Below are 17,495 nucleotides of genomic sequence, written 5' to 3' on the forward strand. Positions count from 1 at the left end.
AAACTTATCCATGATTATGTGGGGTATAAGTATTAGCAAAAGAGTTGATCCTAGGTTATTGGGATCCACCCAAACTCTGACGACAGAGACCTGGGCTTCACAGTGTACTACAGTATGAATGTCTGCCAGTGTGTGCTGTAACTTAAAAAAGAGCAGGTGGATAGTTAGACCACTTTACTTTTCATTAATCAGGTATTATTAAAGTATTATTACTATACTATTTCTGCATTTAAAATAAGTGTGGAAAAACTAAAAAAAAAGTAAAACAAGGAAAAGCAACAAAAAGATTTAAGAGATGGAACACAGGTTGTGAAGAATGTGAAAGGAATTGGTATTTAGTCTATAAAAGAGAAGGCTTAATAACTTTCAGTTATGTAAAGAGCCATAGAAGGAAGACATTTGCCAGTAGTTCTTCAGCTCAATGAGTGACAAACAAGGAGAAATGGTCTTACATGGAAAGGAACTTGGTTCAATATAAGAAAGATCCCTACTCAGAAAGATGATTGGATTATTTAGAATGTTAAATCAGGCTACAGCATTTCTCTTTCTCAAAGTCTTTAAACCTTAGTTCAACTGGGACGTTGATATGTTTTGCGCACACTACTCCCTAAGTGTCAGTACTTCATCTTGTCCTCTCCAAAATCTGGTGATGTGATTCTGTGGGAGTGATCCCTAAAAACAGAAGTTATTCCCTTTTCTGCAATCCCTTGGAGAGAAAAAAATAGTTGTGGAACAGTATTAAAGTAACTGACCATCTGATGGTTATTTTTTTTTCCTTCTACAAAATTTTAAAGAATAGTCTGAGAATTAGTTGAAGCAGAGAGAATTGATTCTCCTCTATTAACAAAAGTTTAATATTTTAAGCCCAGCAAAATGGAAGTACTGTATTGAAATGACTCAGATGTTTTATTTTCATTTTCAGCTACATCTGGAAATAAAAAATAAGTTATGGGTATAGTCTATTAAGCTTCTTTAACCTTTGATGTATTCTTCAAGTAAGATGATATTTGTAAAGCTCTTAGCCTGGCCCATAGTAGATACAATATAAATGCTAGCTGTTCTTATTATTATATTAATTATAGATAGAAATTTCATTCATGAATTACCTTATCTAGGAGAATTTCAGAGCACACTGTATTAGAAAAAGATACACATACACACACTGTATCTTCTTTCTAATACATGGAATTAACATGGTAGAATTGAATAGTTAGAATCAGTCAGTCAAAGGCCATTCATAAAAGAATCATTTGAAATAAACTGAAAGTATAATTTATTTGCCAAGATTAAATTAATTATATATATATGTGTGTGTGTGTGTATATATATGTATATATGTATGTATTCTAGAACCCTACATTTGTATAAGTTTCCCATCAATAGTGATTAGCCCAGTAGTACCATGATGCTAAAGACACCAAGAAATTGACTTCAGTCTCTAGCCATGCCAGTTAGTTTGACTGTGTTGTCTGGCCACATGATATCCAAATCTAGCAAATGTGTGAAGTGACCTTACACATTTGCCTAATACACTTGGAGTATTTTGTTCTCCTCTAGGGTATCATTTTAGAAAGAACATTGATGAGCTGAAGACCACCCAGAAGAAGACAACCAGTGTAAGATTAGGTCATGTGAGGATTAATTGAAGGAACTGGGGATGTTTAGCTTGGAGAAGAGAAGAACTTGTGGCAGCATGGTGATTTTCTTCAAGTACTTGAAGGGTTCTCTTATGAAATTGGGCTTCAATTTGTTTGAGTTAGCTCCAAAGCACAAAACGCGGAGCAATAGACAATTATTGATAGGGAAACACAATCTTTATGGGAAGAAACCTTTTTAACAGTTAAAACTCTGCAAAAGTGTCATGCCTTTGGTGGCAGTAGATTTTCTTTCACTATGGATTTTCAAGCATAGGCTAGATCACCCCTTATTTATATTGTAGGGAAAATTCTTGTTCAGATACAGGTTGGACAAATACCCTTTGAAGATTTTTCCAACTCTGAGATTCTGTGATTCTTTTCTGATTTTATCATAAGACAAGATAGTCTGAATGCAGTAGTGAAAATTTATAACCACTGCTGAGGCTAGCAAGAACTCAGAGCACTGTTATAGATATCAGTGTATATGTAGGTGTAGAAATAAATATTGATGATAAAAGTATAACTCCATATGTATATATACATTGTGTAGATGTAGATTTTATATGTGTGTATATATATATATGTATATATCATATCATATCATATCATATAGATAAAGAAGTAGGTGTAGAGATTAGTTATGATTTATTCCAGTTCTGTATGGTCCAATTGAGGGTTTTCTTGGCAAAGATTCTAGAGTGGTTTGCCCTTTCCTTCTCTAGCTCATTTTTTATAGATGAGGAAAATGAGGCAAATGAAATTAAATGACTTGGCCAAGATTCCACAGGTAGTAAGTGTTTGAGGCCACATTTGAATTCAGGAAGATGAACCTTCTAGACTCCAGGCCCAGTACTCTATCCACTGTGCCACCTAGCTGCCTTAGATGTAGAGATAGACATCTTAATTAGAGAGTTAACTACATGATCTAGGTATATAAAAGTCAAAATCACATTAATACTTTTAATGGAAGACAGAAATAGAACTGATAAACAGAACTTTCAGATATATCCTCATGGCTTGCCCTGCAACCTCTCCTTTGCCTATGCCAATGGTACCACTAACACCAAATCAGTAGGCAAGCTGTGGCCATGTATGAGCATTAAAGTCAAAAAATTATCGAAATAGTGACTTTCACACAGATTAGTTCATTCTAATCCCACTGCTCCATGGGTAGAATGGGTTTGCCAGTTTGACCAAAAGTAGTTATTGAACCATTCTATTGCTACTCAGTTACCACTACTTCTGTTGTACAGATACAAGAGTGAACTCATAACAGATCATTCAAACCCAGTATGCAACATACAAAGTGGCAAAATCACATTTGTGCCAAGAATGTGGTGGTCCAATCGTCTGAAAAACTTTAAGAGCCTAGTCCTCCTGGAGGTTCAATCAGACACTTTAGAAACTACACAACCCATGTCAAATCACTGGATTTCCATTTAGCATATTGATATACTATTTTGCCAAATCATTCCTTAGAAGCTGGGGGAAAAAAAGTGATTGTAGGTAGCTTCCAAATGCAAGTAATTTACTCTCAGATTGTACTTTTACAGACTTGGAAAAACTGTATCAGAGATACAATTCAAACACACAAAAATTCATAGGATCATAGTTTTAGAGACCGAAGGACCTTAGAAGACATCTAGGCCAACCCTTCATTTTATAGATGAGGATGTGTAAGCCTGGTGAATTTAAATGGTCTACCCAAGGTCATACAAGTAAATGGTAGAATCAGTATTTGAACCAAGGCCCTTTATTGATGTTTATTTTTTAATGTTATTTATGCCTTAAAAAAAAATCTTGGGGCAGCTAGGTAGTGCAGTGTGATAGAGCACCGGCCCTGGAGTCAGGAGGACCTGAGTTCAAATCTGGTATCCCAGTTCTGTGTGTGTGTGTGTGTGTGTGTGTGTGTGTGTGTGTGTGTGTGTGTGTGTTTGTGTTATGTATATATATATATATGTATATATATGTATGTATGTATAATACACACACATAAATATTTGCTTTTTTTTATATTTTAGTTTTTCTTCAATTACATGTAAAATAATTTTAACATTCATTTTTAAAAATTCTGAGTTCCAAATTTTCTCTGTCTCTCTCCATTCCCCTCTCATTAAGAAAGCAAGCAATTTGATATACATGTTATCATGTACAGGTTATACATGTGCACTCATGCAAAACATATTTCCCTATCCGTCACGTTGAAAACAAAAAAAAAAGCAAGCAAAAAAGTTACAAGAAAAGCATGTTTTGATCTGTATTCAGAGTTCATCAGTTCTTTCTCTGGAGATGGATAGCATTTTTCATTATAAGTCCTTTGAAGTTGTCTTGGATCATTGTATTGCTGAGAATAGTTAAGACTTTCACAGTTGATCATCTTACAATATTGTTATTAAAGTATACAGTGTTCTCCTGGTTCTTCTTATTTCACTTTGTACTGGTTCAGGTTATCTTTCCAGGTTTTTCTGAGAGCATCATGTTCTACATTTCTTAAATAGCACAATAGCATTCCATCACAATCATATAACATAACTTGGTCAGCCCTTCCCCAAATGATGAGCATCCCCTCAATTTCCGGTTCTCTGTCACCACTAAAGAACTTGCTATGAATATTTTTGTACATGTAGGTTCTTTTCCTTTTTTATCTCTTTGGGATAAAGACCTATGAGTGGTATTGCTGGGTCAAAGAGTATGCATGGTTTTATAGCCCTTTGGAAATAATTCCAAATTACTCTCTAGAATGGTTCACAACTCCATCAACAGCACATTAGTGTCTCACTTTTCCTTTTCTGTCATATTAGCCAATCTGATAGGTGTGAGGTGGTACCTCAGAGTTGTTTTAATTTGCATTTCTCTAATCAATATTAATTTTAAACATTTTTTTCATATGACTATAGATAGCTTTGATTTCTTTGGCCAAAATCTTCCTGTGCATATCTTTTGACCACTTTGTAACTTATAGTCTTAAAGAGATACCTGTTACCTAGAGTACTAGGAGATTAAATGACTTACTTGGGACCATACAGTCAGTATGCATTGGAAGCTGGATTTGAACCCAGGTCTTCTTAATGATTGTCTCTATGTTTCTATACATTGATATAGGAACAAAATATTCTGTAATGATTTAATAATGGACATTATAATAGTTGACACATCTTTCTTTAATATAATTTTTTGTTCCTTTGTCCTAGGCCCTGTCACAGTACTACCAACACTCTGTGAGGCTGATCAGTTCCCCTGTATTTACACACCCCAGTGTGTGCTGCTGTCTGGAAAATGTAATGGGGAGGAAGATTGCATGGATAGAACTGATGAGTTGGATTGTCCTGCCAGGTTTCCTCCACAGGCCTGTGGGAAAATGGAGTTTCAGTGTTCAACAAATGAATGCATTCCATCACTCTTGCTATGTGATGGAGTACCAGACTGTCAGTTTAATGAAGATGAATCTACCTGCTGTAAGTCACTTTGTTCCACTACTACAAAATGATAAAGAAACATTGACAGATGTAATAAAAAAAACTCCAATGATCTTAACATGAGTGTGCTATCAATTGTATATACATAGATGTGTGTGTTGTATATGTATATATATATACATATATATATATATATACACACACACACATTGTATATATAAAATTGTGTGTATGCATGTATATATAGATATAGTTATATATAGATGTGTGTGTACACATAACACATATATGCATATAGGTGTACATCTATCTATCTATCCCCAAGGAAATGATGTATAGCACATACCTAACACCTCTGAAGAACTTCTATCCTCTGGTGTTAGGAAAACCTATTGTGCTCTTAAAATTTATATTGGGAAAATATATTACTTGGGTAAATTTTATTTACTTTTAAGATTTTGGACAGATATGATGGGTTCCAGATTGAACAGTTAGGAGAATAGGTTAAAGAAATGATTCCTTTGTGCTTTGTGACTCAATGTTACATGTTCAAAACAGTGGGCCATAAACAATAATTACTGTTTTGGAATAAAGGCAGAGTAATAAATGAATGGAGAAAGCTGTAAGGCCTGGACCTTTGACATAAAAAAGGATCGAGACAAAACTAGCCAGGTGCTACATTGAAGGGGAAACTATCATGAGAAATCATATATTCATGTAAATTTAATAATGTTATATGTGTGCATATTAGACATGGAAGTAAGTGGCTGGAAACTGGAAAGGTCATAGTAATAACCCTTAAATTGATCAAGAAAGCATGGAGACTTTTGAAGCACTGGGCCTGCAGTTAGGAATCGAATCCAGTCTTAGACACTTAATAGCTGTGTGATCCAGGGCATGTCACTTAACCACTGTCTGCCTCAGTTTTCTCAACTGCAAAATGTGTATTAAAAACAACACCTATCTCCTAGGATTGTTGTGAGAATCAAATGAAATAATATCTGTAAAGTATATAGTACAGTTCCTGGCACATACTTGGCACTTAATAAATGCTTGTTTCCTTTCTTTCTTTGTTCTCTGTCAAAAGATGCTTCAGTAATAGAATAAAGAGTATTAACAAAATATTTGAGAAAGACTGACCTAGTAATGTAAACATGACATGTTTTTAGGGGCAATGAGAAAAAAGGGCAAAGCTATTAAAATGAGAAGAATTTCAGTGAAGCCATTGAGGCAAATATCTTGGAGATTTTGAGGGTTCAGTTCCAGACCGCCACAATAAAGTGAGTAAAATGAAACATAGTGTAAACATAATTCTTAAAATACAACAACAATGAAGTTTGTTGCGTGGATTGACTTTTCCTTTCACTTGAATATTTAGAGGCCATTGTAGGATTATTAATTGGCCTAATTCCAATATTGTTGTGTCTTGGAATGGGGAGGCCCAAGGAGAAGGAGAGGGATGGGGAATGACAGGTTGGTGGAGCAGTCAGAACACAAACATTTATCGATTAAGTTCACTGTCTTACATAGATGCAGTTTGTGGTTCCCCAAAACAATTGTATCTAAGATCACTGATAACAGATCACTGTAACATATATGATGATAATGAGAAAGTTTGAAATATTGTGAAAATTACCAAAGTATGACAGAGTGACATGTGAGGAGATACCGTTGGAAAAAAATGGCACCAATAGGCTTGATCACAGCAGAGTTGCCATGAGTCTTCAGTTTGTAAAAAATGTCTGCAAAGCACAATAAAATAAACTAAAATAAAACAAGGTATGCCTGTGGAGGATTGTTTAATCACTTAATCAGTAAACATTCATTAAGCAGTATATGGCAGCAGTGTCTTTAGTACTTTTGAGAGACCCAGTGCATAGAAACTTCAGGACCAAGATTATGGAATAGAGATAGAGATATTGGAAGAGGAATAAATGTTAGCTGAGTAGAAATAGAAGGCTTCACATTTCTCAAGAACTGGCAATGAAAAAAGGGTCCATAGTTTTCCTTGAGGTCCTTGTCTTTAGTAATGGTATCCAGTACACAACATTGATTTAAGAAGGAAGACAAGGACTCCATCTCCTTATCTGCATCTTAATTTTTCCCCCATGTACATTTAGTTTTGTCAAATCTGTTTTTATAAACTGTTGTAAAATTTTACAAAACTTTGTAGTTTATAAAATTTTTATGATACATTTAGTTTTGTAAAATCTTATGATATCCTCTGATTCCAAATTGAAAGTGGCCCTGATGTTGGAATTTTAAAACATTCATGGCAAGAAGATTTTACATTTAGAAAATCTGACTTATTGATCCCCCCCATCTCCCCATAACAATTTTCTCTGGTCCTAATTCCAATACAAACTAAGTCGATCACTTTGGAAAAGTCTTTTTACTGTTCCAAGACTCAGTTTGTTCAACTAATAAATAAATGAAATAAAAGGCAACAGTATGGTAGAAGGAAATAATGGAACTTCTGCAAGCCAGTAAGTTACTCTGATCCAACCAGTACTTGAATCTGGCTTAGCTAGTGATAGATGCCATTGACTCCACATTCCAATAGGAACAGCATATTGTGAACAAAACAGAAGGCTCTTTATAGAGCACAGGAAACTTAGTGTTGCCTTGCAACAAGCTGGATACCATAACACATTCGTTAGAAACTAACTAGTTTCTGGATAAGCTGGAGATAGAACAAACAATTGTTAAACATAGTTGTTACGATGAGGTAGGAGGTATTCTGGTCACAATAAATAATCTCATGCTATATTGGCTACGGGGAAAGCTACATGGGAGATAGTGATATCTTGGCACAACACGATATAGAATGATAGAGTAAAAAAAATCAGATGGTGAACGGAGTACTTGTCTTTCTACACGTAGAAATAGTCAGCAGTTCTTCTTGATCAGAGTAGGGGTCTTGAGGCCAGAGAGTGACTCAAGGTCACATGATGGTTATAGAATTCCATTCATAGTATCAGCATCAGCAAGAGTTCATATTTTAAAGGCCTTTTATTCGACACAAATTTCCAGCTCTTACACTCTATAGAATGAGCCTACATTCTTTTAAAATGAATTCATATTATATCATTATTTTTTCTGCAATAAAATCTTGACAGTTTAAAAAGACTCCCTCTAAATTCAGAACTACTCTAAGCCCCAAATATGAATAACAGTTCCCATTTGACCACAAATAGTATTTCTAGAATGTTAAAACAATAAGGAATTTTTTAAATTATCATAATCTAATACAACCTCCTTGTTTTACAGATAAAAGAATGTCACCCCGAGAGATAAAGTGACTTGATCCTAGGCCTATTGATTCCAAGTCAGCTATTCATTTCACTATTGTTCTTTTCTTTTCCTAAGGGGCATAGCTTCATACATTTGAATGGATGTGGCCTTAGGGGTTCTCTAATGCAGTCCCCTTTCTTTTTATAAATGTAAGAACTGAGTCCCAAAAAAGAATGAATCAGCATGTATTAAGTGTTTACTGTATGCCAAGACTTTTGTTAAATGCTAGGGATATGTAAGTACAAAAGCCCTACTCTCCTCTAATGAAGGAGATGACACTTATAGGGTAGAAATTGAATGAGAACCCAGGTCCTCCGATTCGAAATTAAAAGTGGCCCTGCTGTTGGAATTTTAAAACATTCATGGCAAGAAGATTTGGCATTTAGAAAATCTGATTTATTGATTCCCCCTACACCCCCGTAATAATTTGCTCTTGTACTAATTCTAATACAGACTAAGTCTATCACTTTGGAAAAGTCTTTTCACTGTTCTGGGACTCAGTTTGTTCGACAATCATTTGAGAGGGTTAAAATAAATCGCCTCTAAGGTTCCTTCCAGCTCTAATATTTTGTGATATATGATCTATGAATGCTATCTAGGACTGTGGGGAATCATTTTTACTTGGCTGTGTTTTTATATGGGGTATACACACATCTGACAATGAATAAAAACAGAAGAAAGGGAGAGAGATAGTATATCACCTTCACACTGTCATTTTGTTCCTTGGTATTTATTGGTATTTCATAAAGGTGAATATACTTGTAGTGGTTGATATTATATATATTGTATATACATATGTATATATATATGTGTGTGTGTGTGTGTGTGTGTGTGTGTGTGTGTGTGTGTATAATAGCTTAATATGTAATTATTTAGATTCAAAGTCCTTATAGCTATATAGCATGTCTTGACATGATATTTTCATTATTTTACCAAAGGTTCTTTTGTGTGCACATTGTTTTGGTGGTACTTTTACGATAATAGGGAAGGCAACGTAGCTGAATTAATGGGATTAGAAGAGAGTAATATTTGGCTTGGGGGGTGGTATTTATATTTCCAAATGGTCTAGGACAGTGATATTTTTATTAGTCAAAATATTTCATAGGGTATAAAGTTGGAAAAAAAAATGTTAGAGATCATCTGGTCAAGCTGTCTTATTTTACATGAAGAAACTAAGGACTAGAGAGTCAGGTGACTTATTTAGTGTCTTGCCAGTAGTCAATGCTTAATGAAGGTTGAATTTACCACAGTCATTCAGGGAATAAATACAGGACTAGCTCATTGTGAATGAACCATTTGTGCAATACTGGTATCATTGTATGGAAAATCCAATGCATGACATGCCTGAAGGAAATCTTTTATCGCTGTCAAATAAGCATCTGTCCATTTCTTGCATGTGGATTAAGATGAAATACATCATAAGCTTTTATTTCAGAAGTTTGAGATCCTCTAAGAAGCATCATGGGGCAGTAGAGAGAGAACCAGCCACCGTCTTCATGTGTGTCCTCTTGTCAGATTTAGAGAACAAGAAATTTCTGAGCTTGAGTCCTTAGGTTGTGAGGAACCTTAGAATGCAGGGAATGAGAGACAAAGGACCAAGGTAGAGTCTTCAGAATGGTGACATGGAAAAGTTGGAATGCTCTGTGTGACTCTGCAGTTGCCAAAATGCAGATTGGTAGCACAGTGAATAGAGGGCTAGGCCTGGAATCTGGAAGACTTGAGTTCAAATTTAGCCTCAGTCACTTACTAACTGTGTGACCCTGAGTGTCACTTCACTTCTGTCTCAGTTTCTTCAAGTGTAAAATGGAGCTAACAACAGCCCTTACTTCCTAGGGTTGTTGGGAGGATCAAATGAGATAACATTTGTAATATACTTAGGCCTGTGCCTGGCACAACAGTAGGGAGTTATTAAGTACTTGTTTCATTCATTATTTCCTCCCTTACTTTTCTTCCCTGAATGTATTTCAGTAGTACTCTACTTGGGTAACTCCCATAGGAGTTTGTTGTTTGTTTTTTTTTAATTGCCTCACATGCATATTCCTACATGTATCAAGTCAGCAAGTGTTTATTTAGGACTTAGTTTATTTTGTCTGTGCTCTGCTCTTGCAATACAAAGTCAAAAAGAGCCCCTGTCTTTAATGGGCTTCCATTCTAAGAAGGGAGACAACATATAAATACTTGGTACATACAGGGGTACATATGCTGAGTATGTGAAAGGTAATCTCAGAAGGGAAGGCACCAATAACTGGGGAAACCAGGAAAGGTCTCCTGAAAAGGTGGGATTTGAAATGAATCCTGAAGGAAGCCTGGAAAACCAATGGATGGAGTTGAAGGGACAGAGTACTCCAGGAATAGGGGACAATCAGTGAAAAGGCACAGTGACGGGAGATCAAAGGTGAGGGAAGTAGGCCAGTTGAGCTAGACTGGGCCAGGACTTTATATAGAAGAGTGATGTATGAGAAGACCAAAAAGGCAGGAAGGTGTCATGTTTTGAAGTATTTTAAATGCCAAGTAAAGGAGTATATATTTGGTCCTGGAGGCAACAGGGAGCCCCTGGAGCTTCCTGATAGGGTAGCTGATGTGGTCACACCAGTACAGTAGGGGAAAAAATAATTTTGGCAGCTGAGGATTGATTGGAGCTTGGAGAGGCTTGAAGTACAGGCTATAAATGATGAGGATCTGCCTGAATTATAGAGACAGTCCTTTTTCTGGAAAAGAAGGGAACATGTTTTTGATTTTGTATTTCTAGCACCTATTGCAAAGCCTTGCATATAACATGTTCTCAATAATGTTTTTTTTTACATTCAAGTGAATTAATTCCCGACAATAATAGAGACTTCTTTTTAATTTGTGGCTAATGGGAGACTGAAAAAAATCTAAGTTTTAAAAAAATTGTTTATAGGAAAAATAAGGTAATGAGTAAATCTTGAAAATCTTTAATCCAAGTAGGAAAACCACAGTTCAATTATAATTTGATCATTTATCCCCGATTGCCTTGTAGAACAAAAACAATTACAATTTGAGCTATTCTGAGGTCTATTTTTTTTAAACAATTTCCTTGTGTTTGGCTAAGTTCTAGATAAAGGATTTGTTATTAGAGATGGTACTAGAAGTAGGCAAGGCAGGCAGAGTGTAATAAATAGATTCTATAATAAGGAACAATGAACAAGGTTTTATTGGAGAACATTCTCCTCTGCATGACACATAGTTACTTATTTTGCGAGAAGTCAAATTCCACATAATGTAATGAAAAATCTGGTAGGCAGTAATACACCAAGTAACAATTTCCAGACTTTACGTAAGATGTACCTATACCCTGTCCTAGCTCCCATTGTTGCCATACATGGGCAATCAAAGATGTAGGTGAAACTCAAGGGTTGAAGATCAATGTTTGTATTTTTGTTTCAGCCGTCCAGGAGATATTAGCCAGTTACCATTCTGTATCTTAAATCTGAGTTCTAAGGCAAGAAAAGGTTATGTTTTGATATTTCCTCATTAGCTATAGTAGCTCTGAATTCCTCTCCCAGTTTATTAAATATTATTTATTAAATAAAATGGAGAAACCTCTTTTCTCAAAGCTTTCACTCATATTTCTTGACATTGAGTGCACTCTCTAAACTTCCAAGCTTAAATAAGCATCAAAGATGACTAGATATACAATTTATTATGTAACAGCAACAACAACAAACAGACAAATTGTTATTCATAATGTATTATTTGTGAAAAAGGTCACAGTCAAACTCACCGTTAACTATCACTCCAATTCCTTACTTCTCTATTCTGGAAACAGAGTTCCATCAATCATCTTTCTCAGGATACCAATTAATGTTTCTTCTCAATAATTCTCATTTCATTTACAAAACAATAATTAAGATGATTCTCTCAGAAAGTAAGTTATCTAGTTTTTGGGGTTTCTTTTGTATTTTCTTGGTTCCTCTCAAGAAGTCAGTGTTAACAGTCTCTCCAGAATGGTTGTTAAAAAACTTTTAGTCTCTTTATAGACTCCAAAAAGGATTAAAAATAATCTGTTACATATAAGGATTTCCATCTGGAATTATTGGATTTTTTCTTTCCTTTATAAATTTACTCTTTAATTATAAACCTATTATAATGATAAATACAAAATTTCTGCCAGTGCTGTTGCTGATAGATGACGTCAAATGGCCTATTTTATAGAAATTAATTATATATAATAATTATTTCATTTTCATTTTCCTATAAATTATATTTAATGAGTAATTTAGCATTATTGGTTTTCTAAATGCAGTAATTATTTGATTAATACTTTAAAATGATGACAGATATATTTAATAATTATTATAAGTGGATGGACATAAAATCATATGGGTGTATTTTGATCTTGTGAGTGAATCCTACATAGGAATAAGGAAATCGTATATATTTTTTAAGGAAGTAAAGAGACATAAAGTGATAATTAACAGGGTAAGACCAAAGGCAATTGTTCAGTCAGTATGTCTTTTAATTATTAGACCAAGTTGACTACTCTAAAATTCCTGAAACAGTAACATTGGAGAATGGTAGATGGAAATTGATCTCTAAACTATCCTTTGAGGAAGAAGAAGAATTTTTAACAGGGAAGATTTTGTGCATAGAAATTTATCAGTTAAAAAACTCAGAGATTTGCTTAAATCAGTGAAAAAAAAGCTTCACATATAGATAATTTGGATCACATATTTTTATATCACAAAAGCATAATAGATAAGTAATTTTCTCAGATCAGAATCTCAGCTCCCCTGTTAAAGAATCAAGAGATTTGGATCAGGCCCAATACCAAATTGTCACGATGCTGATAGGCATCTGAGTTGGACAGAATGTGTGATTAAGTGCAAAGTCACCAGGCATCAATCAGTTGTGTTGTTTTTAAATAAGTCTAATTAATTCCTTTGGTTTTATATCACAGTCATTTCCTGGATGTTACAAAACCTTCCCCCTCTAACCTCTCCTTCCAGTGGCAATTGATCTGAGAAGGAAATGGGAAGATATGAAGTGGAGGTGAGGAAGGGAATTGTATTCTAAGCATGAGCAACAGTCTGAGCAATGACTTGGGAGATATAGTGCTATATTTAGGAGAACCAGTAGGACATTTTGCCTAGAAGGGGGAATGTATGAAGGAGAGTAGTGCATACCAAGCCTGGATGAGTAGTATGAAGTCAGATTATGAAGGTCTTAAAAATCAAACATAAGAGTTTGTATTTTATCCCAGACCAAGAGAGCCACTGGAAATTCTCAAGCAGGAGACCAATATGCTCAAGTCCATGTCTTAGTGATATCTATTTGCAGATTGTTTTCCAGAGGGAAGAAGATAAATAAAAGTCTTCTTGGGTTTTGCTGAATTCTCAGTCATATTTCTTATTCCGCAGTAATGTTCTATTTCATTCATATACACCAGTTTATTCATCCATTCTCTGTTCAATTGGTACCAAATTTTTGCCCAGCCCTTTACTGCTGAGATTAATTTGGTACCTATGGGGAGATTCTATCTTTGGGATATATGTCCAGAAATGAGTAAAACATATGAATAGTAAATTTTCTCAAATAACTCTAAACTATATCAACCTGGTTTTGAATACTAACGTTGATAGAGTATTCATCAATGTATATGTTTTTCATTATATGTGTGTGTATATATATGTGTATACATATATAAATTTGTTGATACACACTATATGTGTATATGTGTGTATATATATATATGCATATGTGTATATCTACATATATGTATATATATATATATATATATATATCAACAAATTTATAATCAGAAGTTTACTGTGCCATCCACCTGACTCTCTGTTTGCTATCATTCCTACTCCCCTCCTACTCTACCCTCCCATTCATGATTTGGGGTATATGTAGAGAATATTAATTTTAATATTAGCCTTAAGGGGAAAATATTGAAAAGGGAAATATGCAGAAGAATCACTGAACAATGTATCTCAATGCCAAATTTAAATATCTTTGGATTTTGTTACTTTATATATTTATGAGGCAGGATCATTCACTGTGTCTAATTGAGAATTGGCTAAGTGTATGGCCTTTTTAAACTTATTTTTCTTTAGTGATCTGAAGTATAACTAATACGTACACTTGTATTGGACTAAGGTCAAGGAAAAAGAGAACAACAGTGGTGAGCGGCAGCAAGACAAACGAACAGAGTCAATTGTACACCAAACATTATTGACATGCTTTTATTTCAGTATGCCTCCCTGAATCTTTATAAGGATTTGGCGATTATTATATTCTGACCTTAATTAGTTTTTAAACTTAATTAGTTTTTCTTTTGTCAATTTATAGATTAAAACTATTCAGTCCTCTGCAGCTACAGTACTGTCTCAGTTGAATGAGATCTCTTGTATCTCATCTGTCTTATGCTTTCTCTGCAACCTGGCACCAATATACCTTTTCATTTTATCTTCTATCACTCTCTTCATTAGCACAAAGCTAGGGCTATTAGAGTAGAAGGATACAAGTGTGTTTGTGAGCTACAGTTGAAAATCAGAATTTTCTTCTTTCTCCTCAACCTTTAACTAAGTTAGTGCAACTGGACTTTGCCAAGGACACTGAAATTTAAAGGGTACTGATGGCTTCTACATTCTTCCAGCATCAAAGAAAGAACTGAATTTAGCAACTAGTTATCAAAAATAATTGGTTAAATCAGAACACAATGACACTGACGCCTCCCCCTTCCCTCCCCTGCCCCCCACAACCTCCAGGGAGAACATGGTCCAAATGAGCTCCATTCTAACAGTAGCCTTATTGTGTACCAGTCTCCCACTTAGCTGAATTTGCTTTAAAAGGTTCATTTGAGTAAATATTTTGTACTGCTTGGCCCAGGTACATTTTGTGAGGCTTACAAATGCTGCAGTTGCTTTATCTGGAGACAAGAGTGTTATTAATAAATAGAGTTAGTGTTGAAAGAAGGCAGCACTGATATTCACCAAATACAGGTGATCTATAAACTAGTTAATCAGTGGAGGTGACATACTATGCAATATACTGCGTAGAATATTTTCAGGAAAGAGAGGTAGACAAAAGTGAATTGACCATGATGATCAAGGACTTTTGGATGTTTTCTCCTTTGAGTGCTATCTATACATGGGGCTATTTAACTAGTGGAGAGATTGTCGAAGCTTATATGGTATATATTTGGTCCTTACGGATGTCTGAGTCTGAGGTCTAGTACTTTGTTGCTTCAGAGCTAAGACACGGAATATGTCAAAAACAAACAAAAAAACACAAAAACAAACACAAAAACAAAAAAACAAATTGTGCAAAGATGATATGTGTCAATGGTTCAGCCTCACGTTTGAATTTTTGAAATTTAATTGCTCACTTCATTTCTTTGTCAATAGATAGCAGGCCCTGCTAATGAGTACAGGGACTTCTACAAAAACGGTCTGCCTGAGCCTAAAGAATTTCCTTACTGTTCTCTCAGTGTACCTTATGATTTCTTTCTTTTATCCATTTGTTATGCCGTTAGACAAGCCTATTTCCCCTCTTTTCTGATTTTATCATTCCTTCAAGATTCAGATCAAATCCCATCCTTTTCTAAAGAAATATATCCTGATCACACAAGCCTCTTCTCAATAGCTATTGGCTTGGTATCTCTACCTTTTCATTTACTACCAGATGGCATCTCTTCTACGTCTCTTGGTTTGAAACATCATTTGAATCTTATATTATTGCTTTGTTTTTCATGTGTTGATCTCTCCCCTGCCCCCAACTAAATGGACCAGATAAACTCATTGACTAGTGGGAAGGGCTAAATGTGTAGTGTAGTGAAAAGAGCGTAATTCAGAATCAGACAATCTAGGTTCCACTATTAGTACCTGTGTGGCCTTGGATGAGTCATTTATCCCCTGAAGAGCCTAATTTTTGTCATCTGTAAAAGGATGCTGGATAGAGAATGTCCAAGTGGCTGTCTAGATTTAAACAGTTAAAGAGGGCATATGGCATTTCAAGGTGGGATGACACGGGAAAATACATGGAGGTGGAAAGGCACAAAGTATAATTAACAGGACTGTAAGGAAATTAGTTGGGAATCATTTTATATATTAATGAGCTTATGAACTAAATTACAAAGCTAAGTGGTTGTCAACTTTCTTTATATTTCTTCCATCAGTTACTACGTGGTATGCATTCAATATATGCTTATTAATTTTACTCAATATAGAATAAATTTACGTGAGAAGTACTGATTAGGCCTTTGAGAAAAGGGCCTTCAGAAAAGCTCTTGGGCAAAAAGATGTTACTTTGATTCACCAAAAGCAATAACTCTTAATGAGTAAAAATGATTTTACTCATTACAATGAAAATTCATTCCACAGGAAGTCCCTTCTGGCTTCTGTTTCCTCCAAGTTACCAGCATAGCTCAAAAAGCATTTTCTTTGATTGTCCTTATCTTCACATAAGTAACTGTGCCTGGATCAATGTCACAATTATCTACTTTCTCTAAAATCCATTAAACAGGTTTCACACATTGACCTTTCTGTGGAAGAATTTGTGTGCATTTGATACAAATCAGTAACATAGCCTTCAAATATTCAGCTTATGTATTTTGTGGTATTTGTGCAAGTAAATATGAAGGATTGATGAAGATGTTTCTTTATGGATTAATATGAAGGGAAGATCAGAAGTCACATAACTACCTTGCAGTGAGTGAAAAAAATTCCAAATAACCTTTCTCTGAACAATGGTTTTTTTTTGGGGGGGGGAGAATATTGCATGGAATTTGAATTTTTATAACCCTAATCATATTTTCAATGTTGTTTGGAATTTTTTGTCCAATCCAATGCTTACCTCCTCTTCCCCCACCAAAAACCAAAAACCAAAAATCAAACAGGGATTGGGCTTTATTTATCTTTTGATCTCCTCCACAGTAATTAGTTTTGTACCTTTGACACATGAGTCAGTCATTGAACACATATTTATTAAATGCTTACTACATGTGAGGAATTATGCGAGGTGCTGAGGATACAAAGACAAAAAATAAATAGTTTCTTTTTTCATTAACATCTATGAATAGTCATATACAAAAGTAATATATATACAGGTAAGGAAGGAAAAGGGAAAGGAAGGGAAAAAAGGGAAATATATAATCAAGGGACAACAAAAGGAATTTATGTTA

At 34.8% G+C, this 17,495-nt stretch overlaps 1 protein-coding gene across 1 annotated transcript in view; it reads left to right on the top strand.

The window, feature by feature from the left end:
* Positions 1–17,495, top strand: part of MALRD1 (MAM and LDL receptor class A domain containing 1) — an 844,925-nt gene that overhangs the window by 707,192 nt on the left and 120,238 nt on the right. The window contains 1 exon segment of the mRNA XM_020966909.2: positions 4,829–5,092. Coding sequence (XP_020822568.2) covers positions 4,829–5,092 — 264 coding nt within the window.

The sequence above is a fragment of the Phascolarctos cinereus genome, unplaced genomic scaffold (assembly GCF_003287225.1).
Source record: "Phascolarctos cinereus isolate Bilbo 61053 unplaced genomic scaffold, phaCin_HiC Scaffold_1;HRSCAF=81, whole genome shotgun sequence".
Lineage (NCBI taxonomy): Eukaryota > Metazoa > Chordata > Mammalia > Diprotodontia > Phascolarctidae > Phascolarctos > Phascolarctos cinereus.